General features: G+C 45.7%; 1 protein-coding gene across 2 annotated transcripts in view; it reads left to right on the top strand.

Moving 5' to 3' along the window:
• Positions 1-2174: 2174 nt before the first annotated feature.
• Positions 2175-18522, top strand: part of LOC142583301 (cubilin-like) — a 267105-nt gene continuing 250757 nt past the window's right edge. For both annotated transcript variants that reach the window (XM_075693717.1, XM_075693716.1), the window contains exon 1: positions 2175-2396. In XM_075693717.1, the coding sequence (XP_075549832.1) occupies positions 2302-2396 (95 nt within the window). In that variant the 5' untranslated portion in view covers positions 2175-2301. The remainder of the gene's footprint in view (positions 2397-18522) is intronic.

Raw genomic sequence — 18522 nt, 5'->3', positions numbered from 1 at the left:
AGCGGGGAAAATTGATATATTATGCATGGCTCCCGATTAAACCACTAAATGTGAGTGGAACATTTACAAGGTTACTGTAAACAATGTCACTAATTCACGTAATATGTTAATAGATATCTCGCATTTGTTCACTTCGGATGCTTTAATTGGTACAGTTGACAGAACTGCGACATCAGTTCCTGATGCAGGGCTACGAATTTGTAAACTTCGTCCTTCTATTTTTTTAAAGATACAAATTGTTGAAAATTCATTTTAAAAAGCTGAGGCGTTACTTAAAAATCCCGCTTCCAACAACCATTGAACTTTCTCTCTCACGTGCAACACAGTTTATTAAAATCAGCCCAATGGTTATCTCAGAAAACCGTTTCTGTGTTTTCCACGATAATGTAATGTAATGTGCGTCATCAGAGTTGGGCCCGAGCTAAAGCTTCCTCTTAAGTTTGTTTCACTGCAACTTCGTTTGTTTATAAGCATATTGCTACCCGTCATGATGGGTTAACGGCTATGGTGTTCGCGCTGTGAAGCACGAGGTCGTGGGATCAATTGTAGCCTCGGTGGCCGCGTTTTCAATGGGGCCGAAATCCAGGAACGCCAGTGTGCCGTGCATTGAGTGCCATATAAAGATTCCCTGGCGGTCAAAATTAATCCGGAGCCCGCCACTATGGCGTGTCCCAAAGTCAGATCGTGGTTTTGGCACCGAAAACGCCAGAATTTATCAATTTTGTAAGCATATTGATTATACATAATAAATTTCAAGCAGGAACTACAGTAGAACGCAATAGCTAGAAATATCGCAGACGCGGCAGAAACAATAGATTGCGTTTTGCATTAATACTCGTGAAAACAAGAAAGCCGAAAAGAGTTGCTTAGAAAGATTCCCTGATATCCTGGAGGGTTTGAGTCTAAAAACGGTTTCTTGGGTTAAACTCAAAAAACGCAGTTTCTCTTACAAGATCAGCAAAAATTTGCAGAGGTAAGACAGGTTGACTATAGTCACAAGTCACTGTTGTGTGTGCGTGTGTGTGTGTGTGTGTGCGTGTGTGTGTGTGTGTGTGCGCGCGCGTGTGTGTGTGTGTGTGTGTGTGTGTGTGTGTGTGTGTGTGTGTGTGTGTGTGTGTGTGTGTGTGTGTGTGTGTGTGTGTGTGTGTGTGTGTGTGTGTGTGTGTGTGTGTGTGTGTGTGTGTGTGTGTGTGTGTGTGTGTGTGTGTGTGTGTGTGTGTGTGTGTGTGTGTGTGTGTGTGTGTGTGTGTGTGTGTGTGTGTGTGTGTGTGTGTGTGTGTGTGTGTGTGTGTGTGTGTGTGTGTGTGTGTGTGTGTGTGTGTGTGTGTGTGTGTGTGTGTGTGTGTGTGTGTGTGTGTGTGTGTGTGTGTGTGTGTGTGTGTGTGTGTGTGTGTGTGTGTGTGTGTGTGTGTGTGTGTGTGTGTGTGTGTGTGTGTGTGTGTGTGTGTGTGTGTGTGTGTGTGTGTGTGTGTGTGTGTGTGTGTGTGTGTGTGTGTGTGTGTGTGTGTGTGTGTGTGTGTGTGTGTGTGTGTGTGTGTGTGTGTGTGTGTGTGTGTGTGTGTGTGTGTGTGTGTGTGTGTGTGTGTGTGTGTGTGTGTGTGTGTGTGTGTGTGTGTGTGTGTGTGTGTGTGTGTGTGTGTGTGTGTGTGTGTGTGTGTGTGTGTGTGTGTGTGTGTGTGTGTGTGTGTGTGTGTGTGTGTGTGTGTGTGTGTGTGTGTGTGTGTGTGTGTGTGTGTGTGTGTGTGTGTGTGTGTGTGTGTGTGTGTGTGTGTGTGTGTGTGTGTGTGTGTGTGTGTGTGTGTGTGTGGCAGGTTTTGGCAAGGGCTCACCCCTTCCTTTACCGCCCCTTCTAGGCAGCTGTGTGCATGCTTGCACACAGTAAACGTAGCACGCCCACGGCTTTGACTGTCCAGGGTATTGGCTGTGATGCGAGAAGTACGAATGTCTACAGCCTGTGCAAGAGTCTTGAATGGATAATCCGCATGCTTTGTGCTACCGCCTGTGGCGTAAACCGTGGACGGCTCGTACGAGGTTCGGCGGGAGGTATTTCAGGCCGCCAGACGAGTTGAAAGACGTAAGCGGACACCGCAATGGACACCGCGGAGACGGAGGTGGGCGGGGCGGCCCCGGATATATGCCCGCCAGCTAGCGGCGCCTGGTGCGGTCTCGTAACCGTCGGCTTGGGAGACGAGGCCCAGCTGCGGCCTACGAGAGGGGCTGCGAAGCGGTGCAGGCGTTCTTCGCGCATCCAGCGCAGAAAAGGTCGGTCAGTGGGACTACAGGCCCGGATCGGCAGCTAGCATGGACGTCGGGCTACGGGTCGCGACCTTCGTAGCCGCGGCTGCTGCGCTGCTCACCGCACCGCTAACGACGGCCGAGTACTCTTCGAGGGATCGGTAAGTGACGCTGAGATCGGGCCACGCTTACTCGGTGATTCCCTATATTCGGGTTGGTCCGATACTTATTCCTTCCAATTGTTAAAACGACGCTTGTGTGGTGTAAGGATTACTTTTGCTGGATTATGTTCATTTCTAAGCCCCCTCTGTTCGCGATCCCTCGCGGTCATGGGCACAACGTAGCAGGGCGCCGCTTGAAGCACTGAGTAAGCGCAGTAAGGAATGATATTATACCTTTACCTTACCACATTCGAAATTGTTCTGCAATAACCCATGGCTGCCGAGGCTTAGGAGATTACCGCACGAACTACAGAAACCACGCGGAGAGTACCAATGACATTCACAAGATGACTACAGAACGCTAGTGAAGGAGCCTTTCATAGGCTGACACAATCTCTGTTATTTTCGGAGTGTTTGCAGGCACTATTCAAGGTGACGAAGAGAAAGTAATTAGAGGTAAATGTTAGCGCATAACATTTTCACAGCCTGTGGCTTGCGCATTTGTGCTTGTCAGCATTTCTTGAGACGACGTAGAACATATATTGTAGGCCTGTATAAGCAAATTTTCTTGACAACTTTGAAGATTTATCGGCAAACAACCAGGGGGAAGAAGATGCAGACCCTAAGAATGTTCAACAATTACGTTTATCTTCTTCCTAACCGCTATTTCCCCCACCGCAGTGCAGGGTAGCAAACCGAAACTCCCCTCTTGTTAACACCCCTGCCTTTCCTCTCCATCACTATCTCGTTCTCTCTACGTTTTCATGCCCACTGATCCCGGTGGTCCTGATAATGAGTCAGGTATCTGAAAGAAATGAAAACTAAATGAGAGGTCACCTTGCTGAAGTTCGCGAGTCATGAAAGATAGCCGTCATAAAATCTTGAAGCAAATGAATTACTTAATTACTGTACGCTTACAATACAGTCATGTGGTCAGGTAACTTCTGCAAATAGCAGGAACCTGAAATAAAACTGAGGGCTTTTCAGCGAGCAATTCACCCCTAAATTATTTGCTGTAAGATAACATATACAAGCGCGAGTGCATAAATCTGCTCAAAGAATAGTGGCAGGTATTTTAGAGAAGATTAGGACAAAGTTCTTGCGAAGCAAAGTTATTAAAGAAGTGTTTCAGGAGAAGCTTCAAGCCACGTATTCTTCAGTGTACAGAATTATTTCAAATTAAATTTTTTGGTTATCCGGGCCAAGACCACGATCTCATCGTGAGGCACACCATAGTGGGGGCTCCGGATCACTTTGATTAGCTGGGGTTTTTTAACGTGTACCCAATTAAAGGTGCAAAGGCGCTTTTTCTGCATTTCGCCAGCATCGAAATGTGGCCGCCGTCGCAAGGATTTGATCCCGCGACCTCGTGCTTAGTAGCGCAACGCCAAAGCCAATTCGCAACCATGGTGGGTCGGCGGGAAGAATTCCTAGATTGGGAAGGCCATCAGGAAACTGACCGATTATACTGTATTTTCAATGTTAGGGACAGAAACAAGCGGTGCTTCGTAAGAAGTGACGTTCTGTACGCTAATCGCCGTAATTTTTTTTGTCACGACTTACCATCCATGCTAAACAATAATACTCGCCGGTTTTGGCATGTGGTGAACCCTGGAATACGTGCAAACATCAGTCTCACTGATTTCAGTGGTATTCCTATCCCCGATTCAGATTGCGCTCAACTCTTTAATGATATATTTGTAACAATTTTCACTCATGAAAACGTTAACTCATAGCATACATTAAGGGCTTTAGTGGGAATCACTATGCACGAGGGTAGCCATCAGTGAGCCTGCTCTTCTATCTCTACTAAACAATCTTAAAACGTCATCTAGAGCCGATTATCTAGGCTTCAATAATACGATTTTAAAGAATACATCGCTTCGTATTTGTTCCGTGTTAACTGCTATATTTTCTCAATCGCTATTAACTGGTTGCGTTCCTAATGGCTGGCGCATAGCTAAATAATACCCATCTTCAAATCAGGTGACCATGCTTCTCGGCTTAATTATCGTCCCACCTCCTTAACTAGCACTATTTGTAAATTAAACATATCATACACAGTCAAGTCATCAACTTTCTTGGAGACCATAACATTATTTTCAAACATCAGCACGGTTTTCCCAAGGGCTACTCGCCCTACTTGTAGTATTTATCAACGACATACTCGCACTGTTAGACGCTGGGTTTCAAGTTGAGGCAATATTTTTAGATTGTTTGAGGCATTTGATTGCGTTCCACGCTTAAGGTGTTACTTAAACTTTCACAACTTAACATTCTCCCTAATATAATTGCATGGATCACCGATTTTCTCTCATCAAGAATTCAGTTTACATCAGTTATTAATCCTAACTCATGTTATGCTGATGTCACGTCTGGAGTTCCACAAGGTCGCGTACTTGGACCTCTACTCTTTCTAATCTATAGTAATGATTTCCCCAGTTGCGTGACGTCAAAAATGAGACTATTTGCAGATGGTTGTTTAGTTTATCGATGTGTAACAAGTAACATTGCTAGCCGCTTACTACAAACTGGCCTAGATGCATGGTGTACTAATTGGTTAATGCCCTTGAATATGTCCAAAAATAAACACATGTCTTTCAACAATAGGCCACGAATTCCAACCACCTACTCCCTTGATAACAACGCTGTAGAACTTACTATAACTAACAAGTACCTTGGTATTATTCTTCAGTCGAACTTATCATGAAATAATCATATTAACATTACCCTTGCCTCCACTAACCGTACTCTATAACTTAAATAAAGTATAAGTCATAGGAACATAATTTAAATGAAGCCTCAATGCGTGTAAAAAAATTAGCGCACACCAAATTAATCCGTCCCAAACTAGAATACGCGTCTGCCATTTGGGATACCGAACAAACTTATACCATCACTAACATCGAAGCCCTGAAAAACCGTGCTGCGTGATTTTTTTTTTTTTTTCAGATTATTCACGCTACACTAGCGTCACCTCATTAAAGAATAGAGCGGACTTGGACAACTTATCACTTCGCTGTAAAATTTCCCGGCTGTCACTTTTCCATTAACTTTATCACATTCTTCACTTCATGATGATTTATTTCAGTCACGACCAGTTATCTTTCCACGTCGTGACCGACCATACAAAGTGAAACGCATTAACTGTCAGTCACGCCAGTCTGCATATTCATTTTTACCACTCACAATAACTGAATGGAACGCCTTAGCATCAGGCGTTGCCACGGAACCCAGACTTAACTAAGTTTCAAAATCGAATTTGCTTACGAATCGGCCCTAAATTTATTATTATTATTATTATTATTATTATTATTATTATTATTATTATTATTATTATTATTATTATTATTATTATTATTATTATTATTATTATTATTATCATCGACGTTACAGTGTTTTTTTTCTTTTCTTTCGCGATGTCTGTGGCTATTTGCTTTTCATTGCAATTACCTTATGTTCTCCTAATATGTACCCATAATTTCCGCGAAATATTTGTGATTTATCATGTATGCTATATATGTTTTCACTCTATTATTATTTTGTGCTTTCCTTTTTTGTATTACTACAATCTATAAGTATAATCTGTGACCAACCCCTGTCCCCCCACCTCGCTTCCCATGTAGTACACTCGGCCTTTGAGGGTACCTTGAATAATAAATAAGTAAACTCAACTAAACTGGAAGGAACATGCATTTATTTTCAGTATGACTAATGGACAGATACACTGAGGAAACGTAAGCTGCTGTGGACAAACGCAACACAAGATAAAAAGCACGGTAATAAAGTATCTATTTTTCAGAATAAATTGAGTACTGATAACCGGTTTCAGTGCTGGCATGGCGGTTCTAATTCTCGCGCACAAACGTCGGAAAAGCACGATAAATGATGATGAGTTAGTGATAAGGCACCCCCGTTTGCGTTTGATTTCATTGAACGCGAGAAGTATTGCAAAGAAAACTGAGGAACTTGAAATTTTCAAACAAGAAATGTTTTTAGGTCCCGTTGTCGGCGGCCGTCTAGTGGCCTTGAGCCAAAAGTCGACATTGGGGCAAGTTGACAAGGAAATTTATTCACCCGTAGGCATGCTTACAACTGTGATATGAAAGTAAAGTGAATATAAGGTATAGCACATGAAATACATCATACTTCATATAAACAAACAGATAAGCAAATGAAGTAATAAATGGTGTTTGCTTGACACTGGCTTTGCCACACACAACAAAAACAACACATCATTACAGCGCCCACGCGAAAGCATTATTGTCAGCCTCGAAGTTATGAAAGACACTTGGGGCACATACATATACAAAGTATCAACTCAAGCAAACATAATTTGAGCATTATTTGGCTGTAGAAAGACTTTGCCTCGGGAGACGGTTTAGTACCGCGTAGACCAGCGGCTTCACCGAGTTTGAACAACTGTTCTTCAAGATGACCCCATACTATCACCCGTAGTTTGCGCATTCTGGGGTACATTGCTTTATTGGACTGCCGAGATCGTTCTGTAATGTTGCGGAAGCACCACAAAACGTAGCTAGCGCTGTAGTAAACGAGACGCGCAAACCAAACTCGGAGCCAGTTTGCGCGATCAAGACGATATCAACTGGGCAACCAGTCAAAACTGATGAAAATTCTGCCTCTGGTCCCCAACCCTTTGCAAAGGACTGGATTACGTACGCTCGTTACTGCGCAAACAAGCTACAAAAGATATTGCTTCCGAGCTCTTCCGAATGATCGTTCTCAATATCGCTCAAGCTTTAACTTTAGTACGCTAAAGCTTTATTTGTCATTTCCTATAGCGGGGACGTTCAAAAGGCAGATACAGGGCAGCATACGCGGTCATCTTTTGGCGCTAAGACAGGGTTGCCTGGGCTCTTTTGAAGGCCAGCGGTCCGTGAGTTTCGCGGCGCAGGTTCCGCGTCGCCTCGAGAGATGGCGCCACGCTGCGGGGCGCCTTCATGCGCTTTTCTTCTTCAAGCTAGACAGCGCGCTCTGTTTCCCTTGCGTCTTTCGCTGCCTGCGTGCCGCCTTCAGCCAGTTTTCTTCTTCTAGCTAGGCAGCGCACACGTGGACCAGTGCACAGTATGGAGTGATGCAGTGTGGTGCACTGTGGTGGGGTGGTGTGTACCGCTGCGAACATGCACTATACCCAATTTAAGATTGTGGCTAGTATCATCTCCAGTTATCTCCAGCCGGCTTTGCCGGTTGCCGTCTCGTGCTTACATCTACTCTAGATTACGGGAGAGCCAGCAGCTTTTCTTTTTGTATGATTCGTCGTCTTCATTCATGCAACAACATAATATTTCCGCATTGGAAGCATGTCGAAAAATTGCTCGCCCAGCCGTTTTGCACAATATTATTTGAAGTGAGGTAAATTTCAATTTGCCTGATTGTGTCAAGCCAGCCTCTAGAACAAAAATGAGGGCATTTCAGCTACACATACTAGCATCTATATTAAAATAAATATTATAGAGTCTTACGTGCCAAAACCACGATCTGATTATGAGGCATGTCGTAGTGGGGGACTCCGGAAATTTGGACCACTTGGGCTTCTTTAACGTGCACCTAAATCTAAGTACACGAGCGTTCTCGCATTTTGCGCCCATCTAAATTCGGCCACCGTGGCCGGGATTCGATCCCGCAACCTCGACCTTAACAAGCCCAATACAATAGCCACTAAGTAACCACGGCAGGTTTAAGCACAGTTTCTTCACCAGAACTGTTGCTGATTAGAATTTGTTGCCAGCAAATTTAAATCAGGGAAATAGGAATACTTTAGTTGTATGTCTTTTCACTTTTGAAATGATTAGTAACTTTTTTGTTTTTTGTGGCACTGCTTGGTATGCTCGAATTGGTTGCCAATGTTAAAGCAGATGTTTGATTACAGGGTACATTACTTATCTTTGATGTTTTCATGATGCAGACATAATACCTTTGACTTGTCTGTATTGAGATGCGTCCTGCTGGCATGTTGTTGGGTAAACCTGCTCTTCTGTGGTAAATACTTCCTCGTTCTCGGGCCATAGCTATGGCTCACAGTATTTGTAAATAAATAAATAAATAAATAAAAATTCATCGACGATTACGATGCTCCTTAATGCGAATTTGGAGCACAGCTGTATAGGTGTTTTGAATAAAAATTCATCGACAAGTACGATACTCCCTAACGAAAATTTTGAGCGCAGCTGTATAGGTGTTTTGAATTCGCGATACATTGTGGCAATGGCAACGGATTTGATTCTGAACGACAGAGTGCTCTCGGCGGCAGCGCTGAGCCTCTCCTCGGACAGCTCGTTGAGCAGCTGCGGTAGACGAAGCGTTTCCACCGGTTGCGTCACTCATTGTTCAGAAAGAATTGACTGACACTATCTTGTGTTATGATTATAGTGTCACGCGATAGTGACAGTGAAGAACAATACAGCATCGAAGCCGTGAGTTATAAATTGAACTCTTTATTGGCCGAACTTTGCCTTAGCAACATAAGTATTACTCAAGCACAACGATAGCGGCGAGCGGAGTCAGCGGTCGTCGAAAGTCTCATCTGCGGGGGCAAGCGCGTCGGCTTTTGTACATGACTCGTCGAAGGTACCAGTGTAATCGCTGGTGCCCACGGGGCTTCCAGAAAGTGCTAGATCATTCGGGACGCGCATACAGTAAGTCTACAAAAAGCTTTGGTGACAACAGCAAATGGATAGAACTAGCGCTACATTCGGGAAACTTCTGATGCATGCATGTGCAAGTGCGTCGAGAGATAACGTTTAACATTTGTTACCCGGTGAAAAGCAGTGACCGAAGAAAGATAAAGGATTGCATGCACAGAGCGACGCGCGGTACTCTGGCGCCATCTCGTAGTGACTGTCGCAGAACGTCTTGCGCAGCACTACGCTTCTCTTCCCACGCTTTCGCCACACCCTCCTCCGTTTTCCGCCTTATGGTTCTGCTGCACCCTCCTCCTCAGATTTGCTCCTCGCGTTCTCTTCGCTATGGCCGGCTTCCATTCCCCGCTTCACTCCACGTAGGCTCTTTCATCCTTCGCTATTGTGCTCGTTCGCTCAGTTACCCCGACGCCGACACTCACCGCAGGAATGGGCGCCTAAAAGCAGTGCTCTATTAAATGAACGAGCTAGGTTGGGCAGGCAACGTAGCGCGCAAAGCACCTATACCATGATAGCAATAGGAGACTTACTGTGAAGAGAACGCAAGCGAAATTGAGAGTTTATGTGGTTACGTACTACTACTACTACTATTAGTAGTAGTAGCAGCAGCAGTAGCAGTAGTGGTGGTAGTAGTAGTAGTAGCAGCAGTAGTAGTAGTAGTAATGGCAGCAGTAACAGCAGTAGTAGAAGTAGTAGTAGTAGTAGTATTAGGAGCTTTATGCGCAGTTTACATTGTTCAAGTTGTATACTAAAAGAAGCAGTATTAGAGATTGACAGACGTATTATTATGTGGTGAGATTGGAAAATTTACAGGTACAGCAATCGCTTCGCTATTGTGAATCGCGGTGATCCATGTCATCTTGTAGGCTTTCTGTACTCCAGTGAATTTGACTTCAAAGATAATTGCAAAGCTGAATGTTATTCAGGAAATTTCGTTGTCGACAGTGCTGGAGTCGTTCTGCCCAAATGTGGGGGGAAAATGACTTCAACATAATGAAAAAACGGAGGAGTAGCTGCATTATTGAACCGATATCTTAAAACCATCAAAAAAGGTGTTTACTCATCAGGGGATTTTGAGAATGATTAGCAATAGACGATAGAAAAACGAAAGAGCATAGCTTCAAACGTGTTCGAACGGCAAGCAAGTGCTCTTCTCACTTCATTCGTTTACGCTGCATGCATTATTTGTAGTACACGGGCGCTATAACGTAAAACTATTCCAAACTTTTCTATTCCAATTCTGCAATTAGCCCACCGCGATTGGTCAAAAACTTTTTTGGACCGCCCCTCCTTCACCTGTCTGTCACGCGACGTCACTAAAACCGCGATAGCTCCCCATCTGATATGACGCGTACACACTGATTATGCATAATTTGACCGAACAAAACAACAATAGTTATTTCTGATTCGACGCCTTCTTGCCATTAGCCCTCGGCTATTGGTCAGAAGTTTTCGGGCTGCACCCACTTCGCCTGCCTCTCACGCGACGTCACAAAACCGCAAAAACTTACCGCGCCAAAGTGACGCGTACGCGTTAAAGATGCGTTAATATGCCGAACAAAACTGAATTTTCTTCTGAATAGCCGCAGGCTGCGCCGTTCCGAAAGGAATAAAATATGGCTGCCGCCGATCGCTCTGTCACTGGCTGCTCGTCCCTGCCGGAGAGCATGGGTTTATTTGCGTGTAATAAACCTCTTGCGGGCCCTGTAACGTTCTCGTGAACTTTCGGCACGCCTACGACCTCGTTCTGCCAACTCTTCTTTGCTGAGGATCTGTTTTAGCGTCATTCTTAAGCTTCCGTTGAATGCCGCCGCGATTGTCGACGAGCCACCGCAAGCTAAGTAAGAGAACGCGGACCAATTGCAGACATCGGAACCAGCCTTTTCTTCCGGTTATCGATATTCAGTGCAGTGGCTCGGCCCCATCGAATCCCTCTCCACTTGAGCATGCTCCTCGCCTCTTGTGAGCCAATTAGATAAAACAAGCCGCTCAGTGCAGGCAATGTTATTCGTTTTTAAAGCAAACAAAAGTGACCTCCTTTGAACGAGGGGAGCACTTGATTGTTTCTTTTTTTTTTCAGACAACCCTGCGGGCGACCGCCCGATGCTTGCGTCGGCGGTTAAGCAAATTTGACGTCAGGAGATTGGAATAGAAACATATTGGAATAGTTTTACATTATACGGCCCCAGAACGACTTCTCCAAGGATGAGCATTTCTTTAGGAACGCCTACACACCAACATTTCCATGCAGGAGCATTCCAAACACATTTTAAAGAACCATCCCAAGTTTGCTGCACTTTCAAGTTCGGGGAAGTGTGGCACTGAGACAAGTGCGCACTTCACTACAGGCAGACACTGAAAGCTACAGATATTGCATTTCGCGCGTGTGCAACGTCAGACATGAAGTCCCTTGTGGTTTGTACTTATTAGCACACATTGTTTTCCACGTTACAAACACGGTGCTTTTCTTCTTACTATGCCATTTCGTCTGCATGCTGTTAGGGTTTAACCGCGTTAGGCATTACTACGGCAAGCTTTCGGCTGTTACATTTTTCTTTTTTGCTCTAATGAGGCACTACACCAAGCGAAGCTTATTGAGTGCTCCAAAAAAATTTTTTTTTTTAATTGAAGCTTGTTTGTTGGAACTTTGTCTTAACAGTAATACTCACGTTGGCATATTCACTTGAAAAAGAAAGAAAGGAACAAAGTTCTGACGACAAGGAAAAGTGAAAGTGTGTTGAGAAGGGGAAGGGGGGGGAGCAGCATATTAGGCAAGAATACAACTCCAGGAAATATCTGCGCCAGCACACGAACGCTAGAGCAAATGACAACAGCATTCCTTCTCTCCGAAAGGAATGCTTTCCTCGCGGACATTTGTAACCATAATTAAGTTAGTTTGCATTCGCGTGAGCCTCATCCCGCACTCCGAGCGAGTCGTCAGCCGCATGCAGCACCACTGGCTCAGCGCGCTATAGTTTGGTCCTTGCATCTTCCTACGCCTGGTTTCAATCTTCCAAGTGGGCGTGTGACGGCTTCATGAAGTTTGGCTCGTAGCGGCGCAGTCGCAACTTACTTCGACGCTATTCGCAACATTGCCGTCGTGAGACAGAGATAATATATGGTTACGCGCTTTTTCTGTTTATTTCTTGCGCCATTGTGAGAAGCGAGGACTTCAGATTACGTCATGATTTTATTTACAGAGGGCTGGCCATCATTAGTGGCGTGAGGGGCGGTCATCACGGTAGGTCACAACAGACGTTCCGCAAACAGGCAATTACTGCGAGTAAATATACACAGTAAGCTATATTTCCCTCACGTAGCTATTACAGGCTCATTTGGCGTATTGGAACCACTTTTCCTAAATTGGCTTAAAAGGAAGTACGCCTCGGGGCCACTACAAATTACTCCTGTTCAAATGTATGTAAAACACATAAATGTTTTCACCCCACGGGCCTCAACTGTTATAAAAAGTGATGCATTTATAATAGAGGTAGCCGAGTTCTATCGACTATAGGAACCAAAATTTTTACTTATGCCCTATGAGCACTGCCAAAGTTCTCACATTAGAAAATAAGGCATAAATTGAAAGGCAATGTTTACTAATTCCTAACTGTGCTCCAATGGCAGATATCACAGTTTCGTAAAAATGCATCTCATTGCAAGCTGCATGACCCATCAGATGTATGATTTTGAGGCTGACTTGAAATTTGTACAATGTTCACAATGGTTTTACAGATATGCCACTAGCAGAGGTGTTGAACAGAACGGGAAGTGAACCGAAAACGGAAACTGAATCAATATTTTCAGCGTGAACAGAACCGAACCAAACTGATACATTTTCTGGCCTCTAGGAATCGAGCCCTAGCCGAAACTTTTCGGGGGAACTGTTTAACTCATATGAGCTGTGAAGCGATACAAGTGCAACACGTATTTTCATGCACACTGCGTCAACGCCACCTCTATATAGTCTGCATTTCGTATCAGTCGCTCACAAAGCAACCTTCGCCATCCTCCTTTCTCTTCCCTGCTTCTCCATCTTACTATCTCATCATGACTGAACACTTGGTCGGTGCGCACTGCCAAGAACGAGCCTTGCCGACGATGCGCCGTTGTGGTGCGGACTGCTTCTGCTCGGAGCACCTGCTGAGCTTAAGCACAGCAGTGCACTGGCCGCGATATCCTATATGCGTGCTGTATTTTGTACTGTAGCTTTAGCGACCGATCCTGCTTCTGCAGCACTATTGGAGCTTCGTGAAAATTCTTCTCGGCAAACGCAGGTGGCGAAAACTCCGGGTAGACGGTGAGCTGAGCTTTGTTTTGAGATCTCAAGGGATTATTAGGCAATATGGAGAATCGACGCAACGGTAGGCTGTTTCTATAGATTTTAGTGGTTACTTCTTTTTGCTTGTGAACAACCCTAGTCGAAAATTATGTAGCTGACAGCAGTCACGTGTCTCAAGTCAAGGCTCATATGCCAGGCAACCAGGCAACGGTGGTCGCAACAAACTGACGAGATCATGAGGCCCAATACTCTAGCGTTTTTGAGGCCACTTCGGCAATGCTAGCTCACGATTAGCCGTCATTGCTACGCCAGTACACAAGCTATCACAGCATGCCGTGCTTCTCGATTTGTCTCTTTTGTAATGTGAACAAGGGACAGGACACGAGAGCAGCAAGCAGCTTTGGCTGCGTCTCAACTAGATCAGCACAGGCAATCTAGATCTCGCGCCTCCTGGGCGTCTGCCGATGTGGCTGCAGCGCCTGCCGTTCCTCGTGGCTACAATCGCCCCCATCGGAAACAAAGATATCTTTGCGTCTCACGTTGAACATAGTATGAGTGGTTCATAATGCGGTTTGAGGCACTGTACGTGGACAGTTTCGGGACCACCACAGCGTTGGTCCGTAGGTGGCGGGACAGGTTTGATGATATAGCTCAAAGGCGAGGTCTGCGCTACAATACGGTAGTGTTCTGGATATTTGGAGATGAGCTAGGCGGAGAGGCCAGAAGGAGCAGCTGGAACCCAAAAGCGGACTAGGGAATCCGGAAGAAAGTGACAAGGCGGGTGGTAATCGTCACGTTGAGACTTTTGTTGCCATTTTTTTATCGTTGTGGCGAAGCGGGCGAGCTGACGGCATTCCTCGGCGCGCCTGGCAGCTTCAGGGATAGATGGGAGTACATTCGGATTAGTCAGGTTGCTATGGAAGAATGATGTCGAGGGTGGTCGAAGGTTCGTGGCCATACAAGAACAATAACGGGGAAAAGCCCGAGGTCGCCTGTGGGGCAGTATTGTAGGCGTATACGTCATGATAAGGTCCCATCAGTAAGATCAGACGCGGCGTACTTGGCGAGCATGTCGCCAAGAGTGTGGTTGAATCTTTCCGTCAGAGCATCAGGTTGAGGATGGTAGGTGGTGGTGGTGCAATGAGCAATGCGACATTCAGCAAGGAGCACGTCTACGACTTCGGAGAGGAACGCACGTCCTCTATCGCTCACGAGGTGCAAGAGGTGCACAAGGTGTTCATGAGGTGCACCATGATGGAGAATGAAGCTTTGCGAGAGAAAGAATGCTATATCATAGGATGTGGCATCAGGCAGAGTAGCTATTTCTGCGTATCGTGTCAAGTGATCGATGGCAACGACTATCCAGAGGTTACCGTTATTCGTGCTAGGAAGGGGCCCGTACAGGTCAATGCTAATGCGATCGAAGGCCCTTTTTGGGCATAGGATTAACTAGAGTGGACCACAGGCATACTGAGCAGGAACTTTGCGGCGTTGGCATTGAGGACACGATTGAATGTATTTCCACACAGAAAGCGAAGTCCGACCTACGTTTTGAAGACACCCGCATGCGCGCACCGTGGGTCAGCGTGGAAGGCAGAACATATTTCACCACGAAGAAGTCGACGTATGACCAGCAACTACTTGCGGACGTCAGAGACGTAATTCCGGCAATAGAGAAGGCCATCCCGCTTTTCGAAGTGAGAAGCTTAATGGCGCAAAGCTCGAGAAAGGGGAGGAAGAGTCCACGGGTTTGAAGGGAAGCGAATAAGCAGCGGTGGCGTAGAGCTAGAACACCCGCCTCGCGTGCAAGAGGTCCGTGGTTCGAATCCCGGTGCCGGCAATTTTCCACCGGATTAAAAAAAAATCCGCGTGTTGATAAAATTGCACAAACAGGCCTGGAGTGTGGCCTGATCCCGCTGACCAGAACGGGTAACGCACTCCCTCACCAGAGCAGGATTGGCCACCCTGGTGCAGTACTTGGCCACAACCTCCTATATGAACACAACAATCAAACCCCGGCAGATGCGAAGCAACTGACCACGGCGGCGGTCAGTCCTACGACGCAGCAGAGGGTGCTAAGAATCACTGGCTCCGGACAGGCCGCCATTGGAATATGAACCTGGCAACGTTTAACGCTAGAACGTTATCTAGTGAGGCGAGTCTAGCAGTGCTATTGGAGGAATTAGAGGGCAGTAAATGGGATATAATAGGGCTCAGTGAAGTTAGGAGGCCGAAAGAAGCCTATACAGTGCTAAAAAGCGGGCACGTCCTGTGCTACCGGGGCTTAGCGGAGAGAAGAGAACTAGGCGTCGGATTCCTGATTGATAAGAACATAGCTGGTAACATACAAGAATTCTATACCATTAACGAGAGGGTGGCAGGTCTTGTTGTGAAACTTCATAAGAGGTACAAAATGAAGATTGTACAGGTCTACGCCCCTACATCCAGTCATGATGACCCGGAAGTCGAAAGATTCTATGAAGACGTGGAATCGGCGATGGGTAGAGTGAAAACTAAATACACTATACTAATGGGGGACTTTAATGCCAAGGTAGGCAAGAAGCAGGCTGGAGACAAGGCAGTGGGGGAATATGGCATAGGCACTAGGAATAGCAGGGGAGAGTTATTAGTAGAGTTTGCGGAACAGAATAATATGAGGATAATGAATACCTTCTTCCGCAAGCGGGACAGCCGAAAGTGGACCTGGAGGAGCCCGAACGACGAGACTAGAAATGAAATAGACTTCATACTCTGCGCTAACCCTGGCATCATACAAGATGTGGACGTGCTCGGCAAGGTGCGCTGCAGTGACCACAGGATGGTAAGAACTCGAATTAGCCTAGACCTGAGGAGGCAACGGAAGAAACTGGTACATAAGAAGCCGATTAATGAGTTAGCGGTAAGAGGGAAAATAGAGGAATTCCGGATCAAGCTACAGAACAGGTATTCGGCTTTAACTCCGGAAGAGGACCTTAGTGTTGAAGCAATGAACGACAATCTTGTGGGCATCATTAAGGAGTGTGCAATGAAAGTCGGTGGTAACTCCGTTAGGCAGGATACCAGCAAACTATCGCAGGAGACGAAAGATCTGATCAAGAAACGCCAATGTATGAAAGCATCTAACCCTACAGCTAGAATAGAATTGGCAGAACTTTCGAAGTTAATCAACAAGCGTAAGACAGCTGACATAAGGAAGTATAATATGGATAGAATTGAACATGCTCTCAGGAACGGAGGAAGCCTAAAAACAGTGAAGAAGAAACTAGGAATTTGGCAAGAATCAGATGTATGCGTTAAGAGACAAAGCCGGCAATATGATTACTAATATGGATGAGATAGTTCAAGTGGCTGAGGATTTCTATAGAGGTTTATACAGTACCAGTGGCACCCTCGACGATAATGGAAGAGAAATTAGTCCAGAGGAATTCGAAATCCCAAAGATAACGCCAAAGACTTGAAAAATTATAGACCGATCAGCTTACTGTCCGTTGCCTACAAACTATTTACTAAGGTAATCGAAAATAGAATCAGGAACACCTTAGACTTCTGTCAAGCAAAGGACCAGGCAGGATTCCGTAAAGGCTACTCAACAATAGATCATATTCATGCTATCAATCAGGTGATAGAGAAATGTGCGGAATATAACCAACCCTTATATATAGCCTTCATTGATTACGAGAACGCTGGATGGCCCTGGCCGTCCAGCGGGCCAGGGCCGTTGCCGAGGATCTCGAAAGATTTTGCTCGGGCGATGGAACCCTGGCAGCCTAGCCCCGGGCACCAACATCAACAACCGTTGGACAAATAAAGTTTATTCCTATCCTATCTGTCGAAACCTCAGCAGTCATAGAGGCATTACGGAATCAGGGTGTAGACGAGCCGTATGTAAAAATACTGAAAGATATCTATAGCGGCTCCACAGCCACCGTAGTCCTCCATAAAGCAAGCAACAAAATCCCAATAAAGAAAGGCGTCAGGCAGGGAGATACGATATCTCCACAGCGTGTTTACAGGAGGTATTCAGAGACCTGGATTGGGAAGAATTGGTGATAAAAGTTAATGGAGAATACCTTAGTAACTTGCGATTCGCTGATGATATTGCCTTGCTTAGTAACTCAGGGGACCAATTGCAATGCTGCTCACTGACCTGGAGAGGCAAAGCAGAAGAGTGGGTCTAAAAATTAATCTGCAGAAAACTAAAGTAATGCTTAACAGTCTCGGAAGAGAACAGCAATTTACAATAGGCAGCGAGACACTGGAAGTCGTAAGGGCATACATCTACTTAGGGTAGGTAGTGACGGCGGATCCGGATCATGAGACGGAAATAATCAGAAGAAAAAGAATGGGCTGGGGTGCGTTTGGCAGGCATTCTCAGATCATGAACAGCAGGTTGCCATTATCCCTCAAGAGAAAAGTATATAATAGCTGTGTCTTACCAGTGCTCACCTACGGGGCAGAAACCTGGAGGCTTACGAAAAGGGTTCTACTCAAATTGAGGACGACGCAACGAGCTATGGAAAGAAGAATGATAGGTGTAACGTTAAGGGATAAGAAAGAGCAGATTGGGTGAGGGAACAAACGCGAGTTAATGACATCTTAGTTGAAATCAAGAAAAAATTACCGACGATTACATTACTTCCTAATGCGAAATTTGAGCGCAGCAAATAAGCTGTTTCACCTTTTCGATAGATTGAGGCAAAGAAATCGAGCAACACATGTATGCGCTATCACAGAATTTTTTTTATTTTTCACGCGTATTCCTCTAACAAAGACTCCACTAGGTAAGCTTCTGCTTCGGCGGCACGCACCTCTGGATTCTGACGGCGACGGCGCTGGGCCTCTGCTCTGGCAGCTCGTTTAGCAGCAGCAGCAGCAGCAGCAGCAGACGGAGGACTTCCATCGGTCGTCTCGCTCATGGCTCAGAAAGAACTGGCAGATAATTTCGCAGTGGCGAACGGCAGCGGCAATTTCGGCTCGGGCGGTGCACATATACAGATCCGCCGCCACCGATCTGGCTCTCTGATTGCCACCGCACAGGGCGAACGGCAGCGGCAATTTCGGCTCGGGTGGTGCACATATACAGATCCGCCGCCACCGATCTGGCTCTCTGATTGCCACTGCACAGGGTTTGCATTGGAGGAGGAGCGAAGAAAGGAATTAAGTTCGAGCCGGCGCTTTGACAACC

Source organism: Dermacentor variabilis, chromosome 5 (genome assembly GCF_050947875.1).
Source record: "Dermacentor variabilis isolate Ectoservices chromosome 5, ASM5094787v1, whole genome shotgun sequence".
NCBI lineage: Eukaryota > Metazoa > Arthropoda > Arachnida > Ixodida > Ixodidae > Dermacentor > Dermacentor variabilis.
Note: the sequence above shows the minus strand (reverse complement) of the source record. Positions and strands in the feature narration are given on the sequence as shown.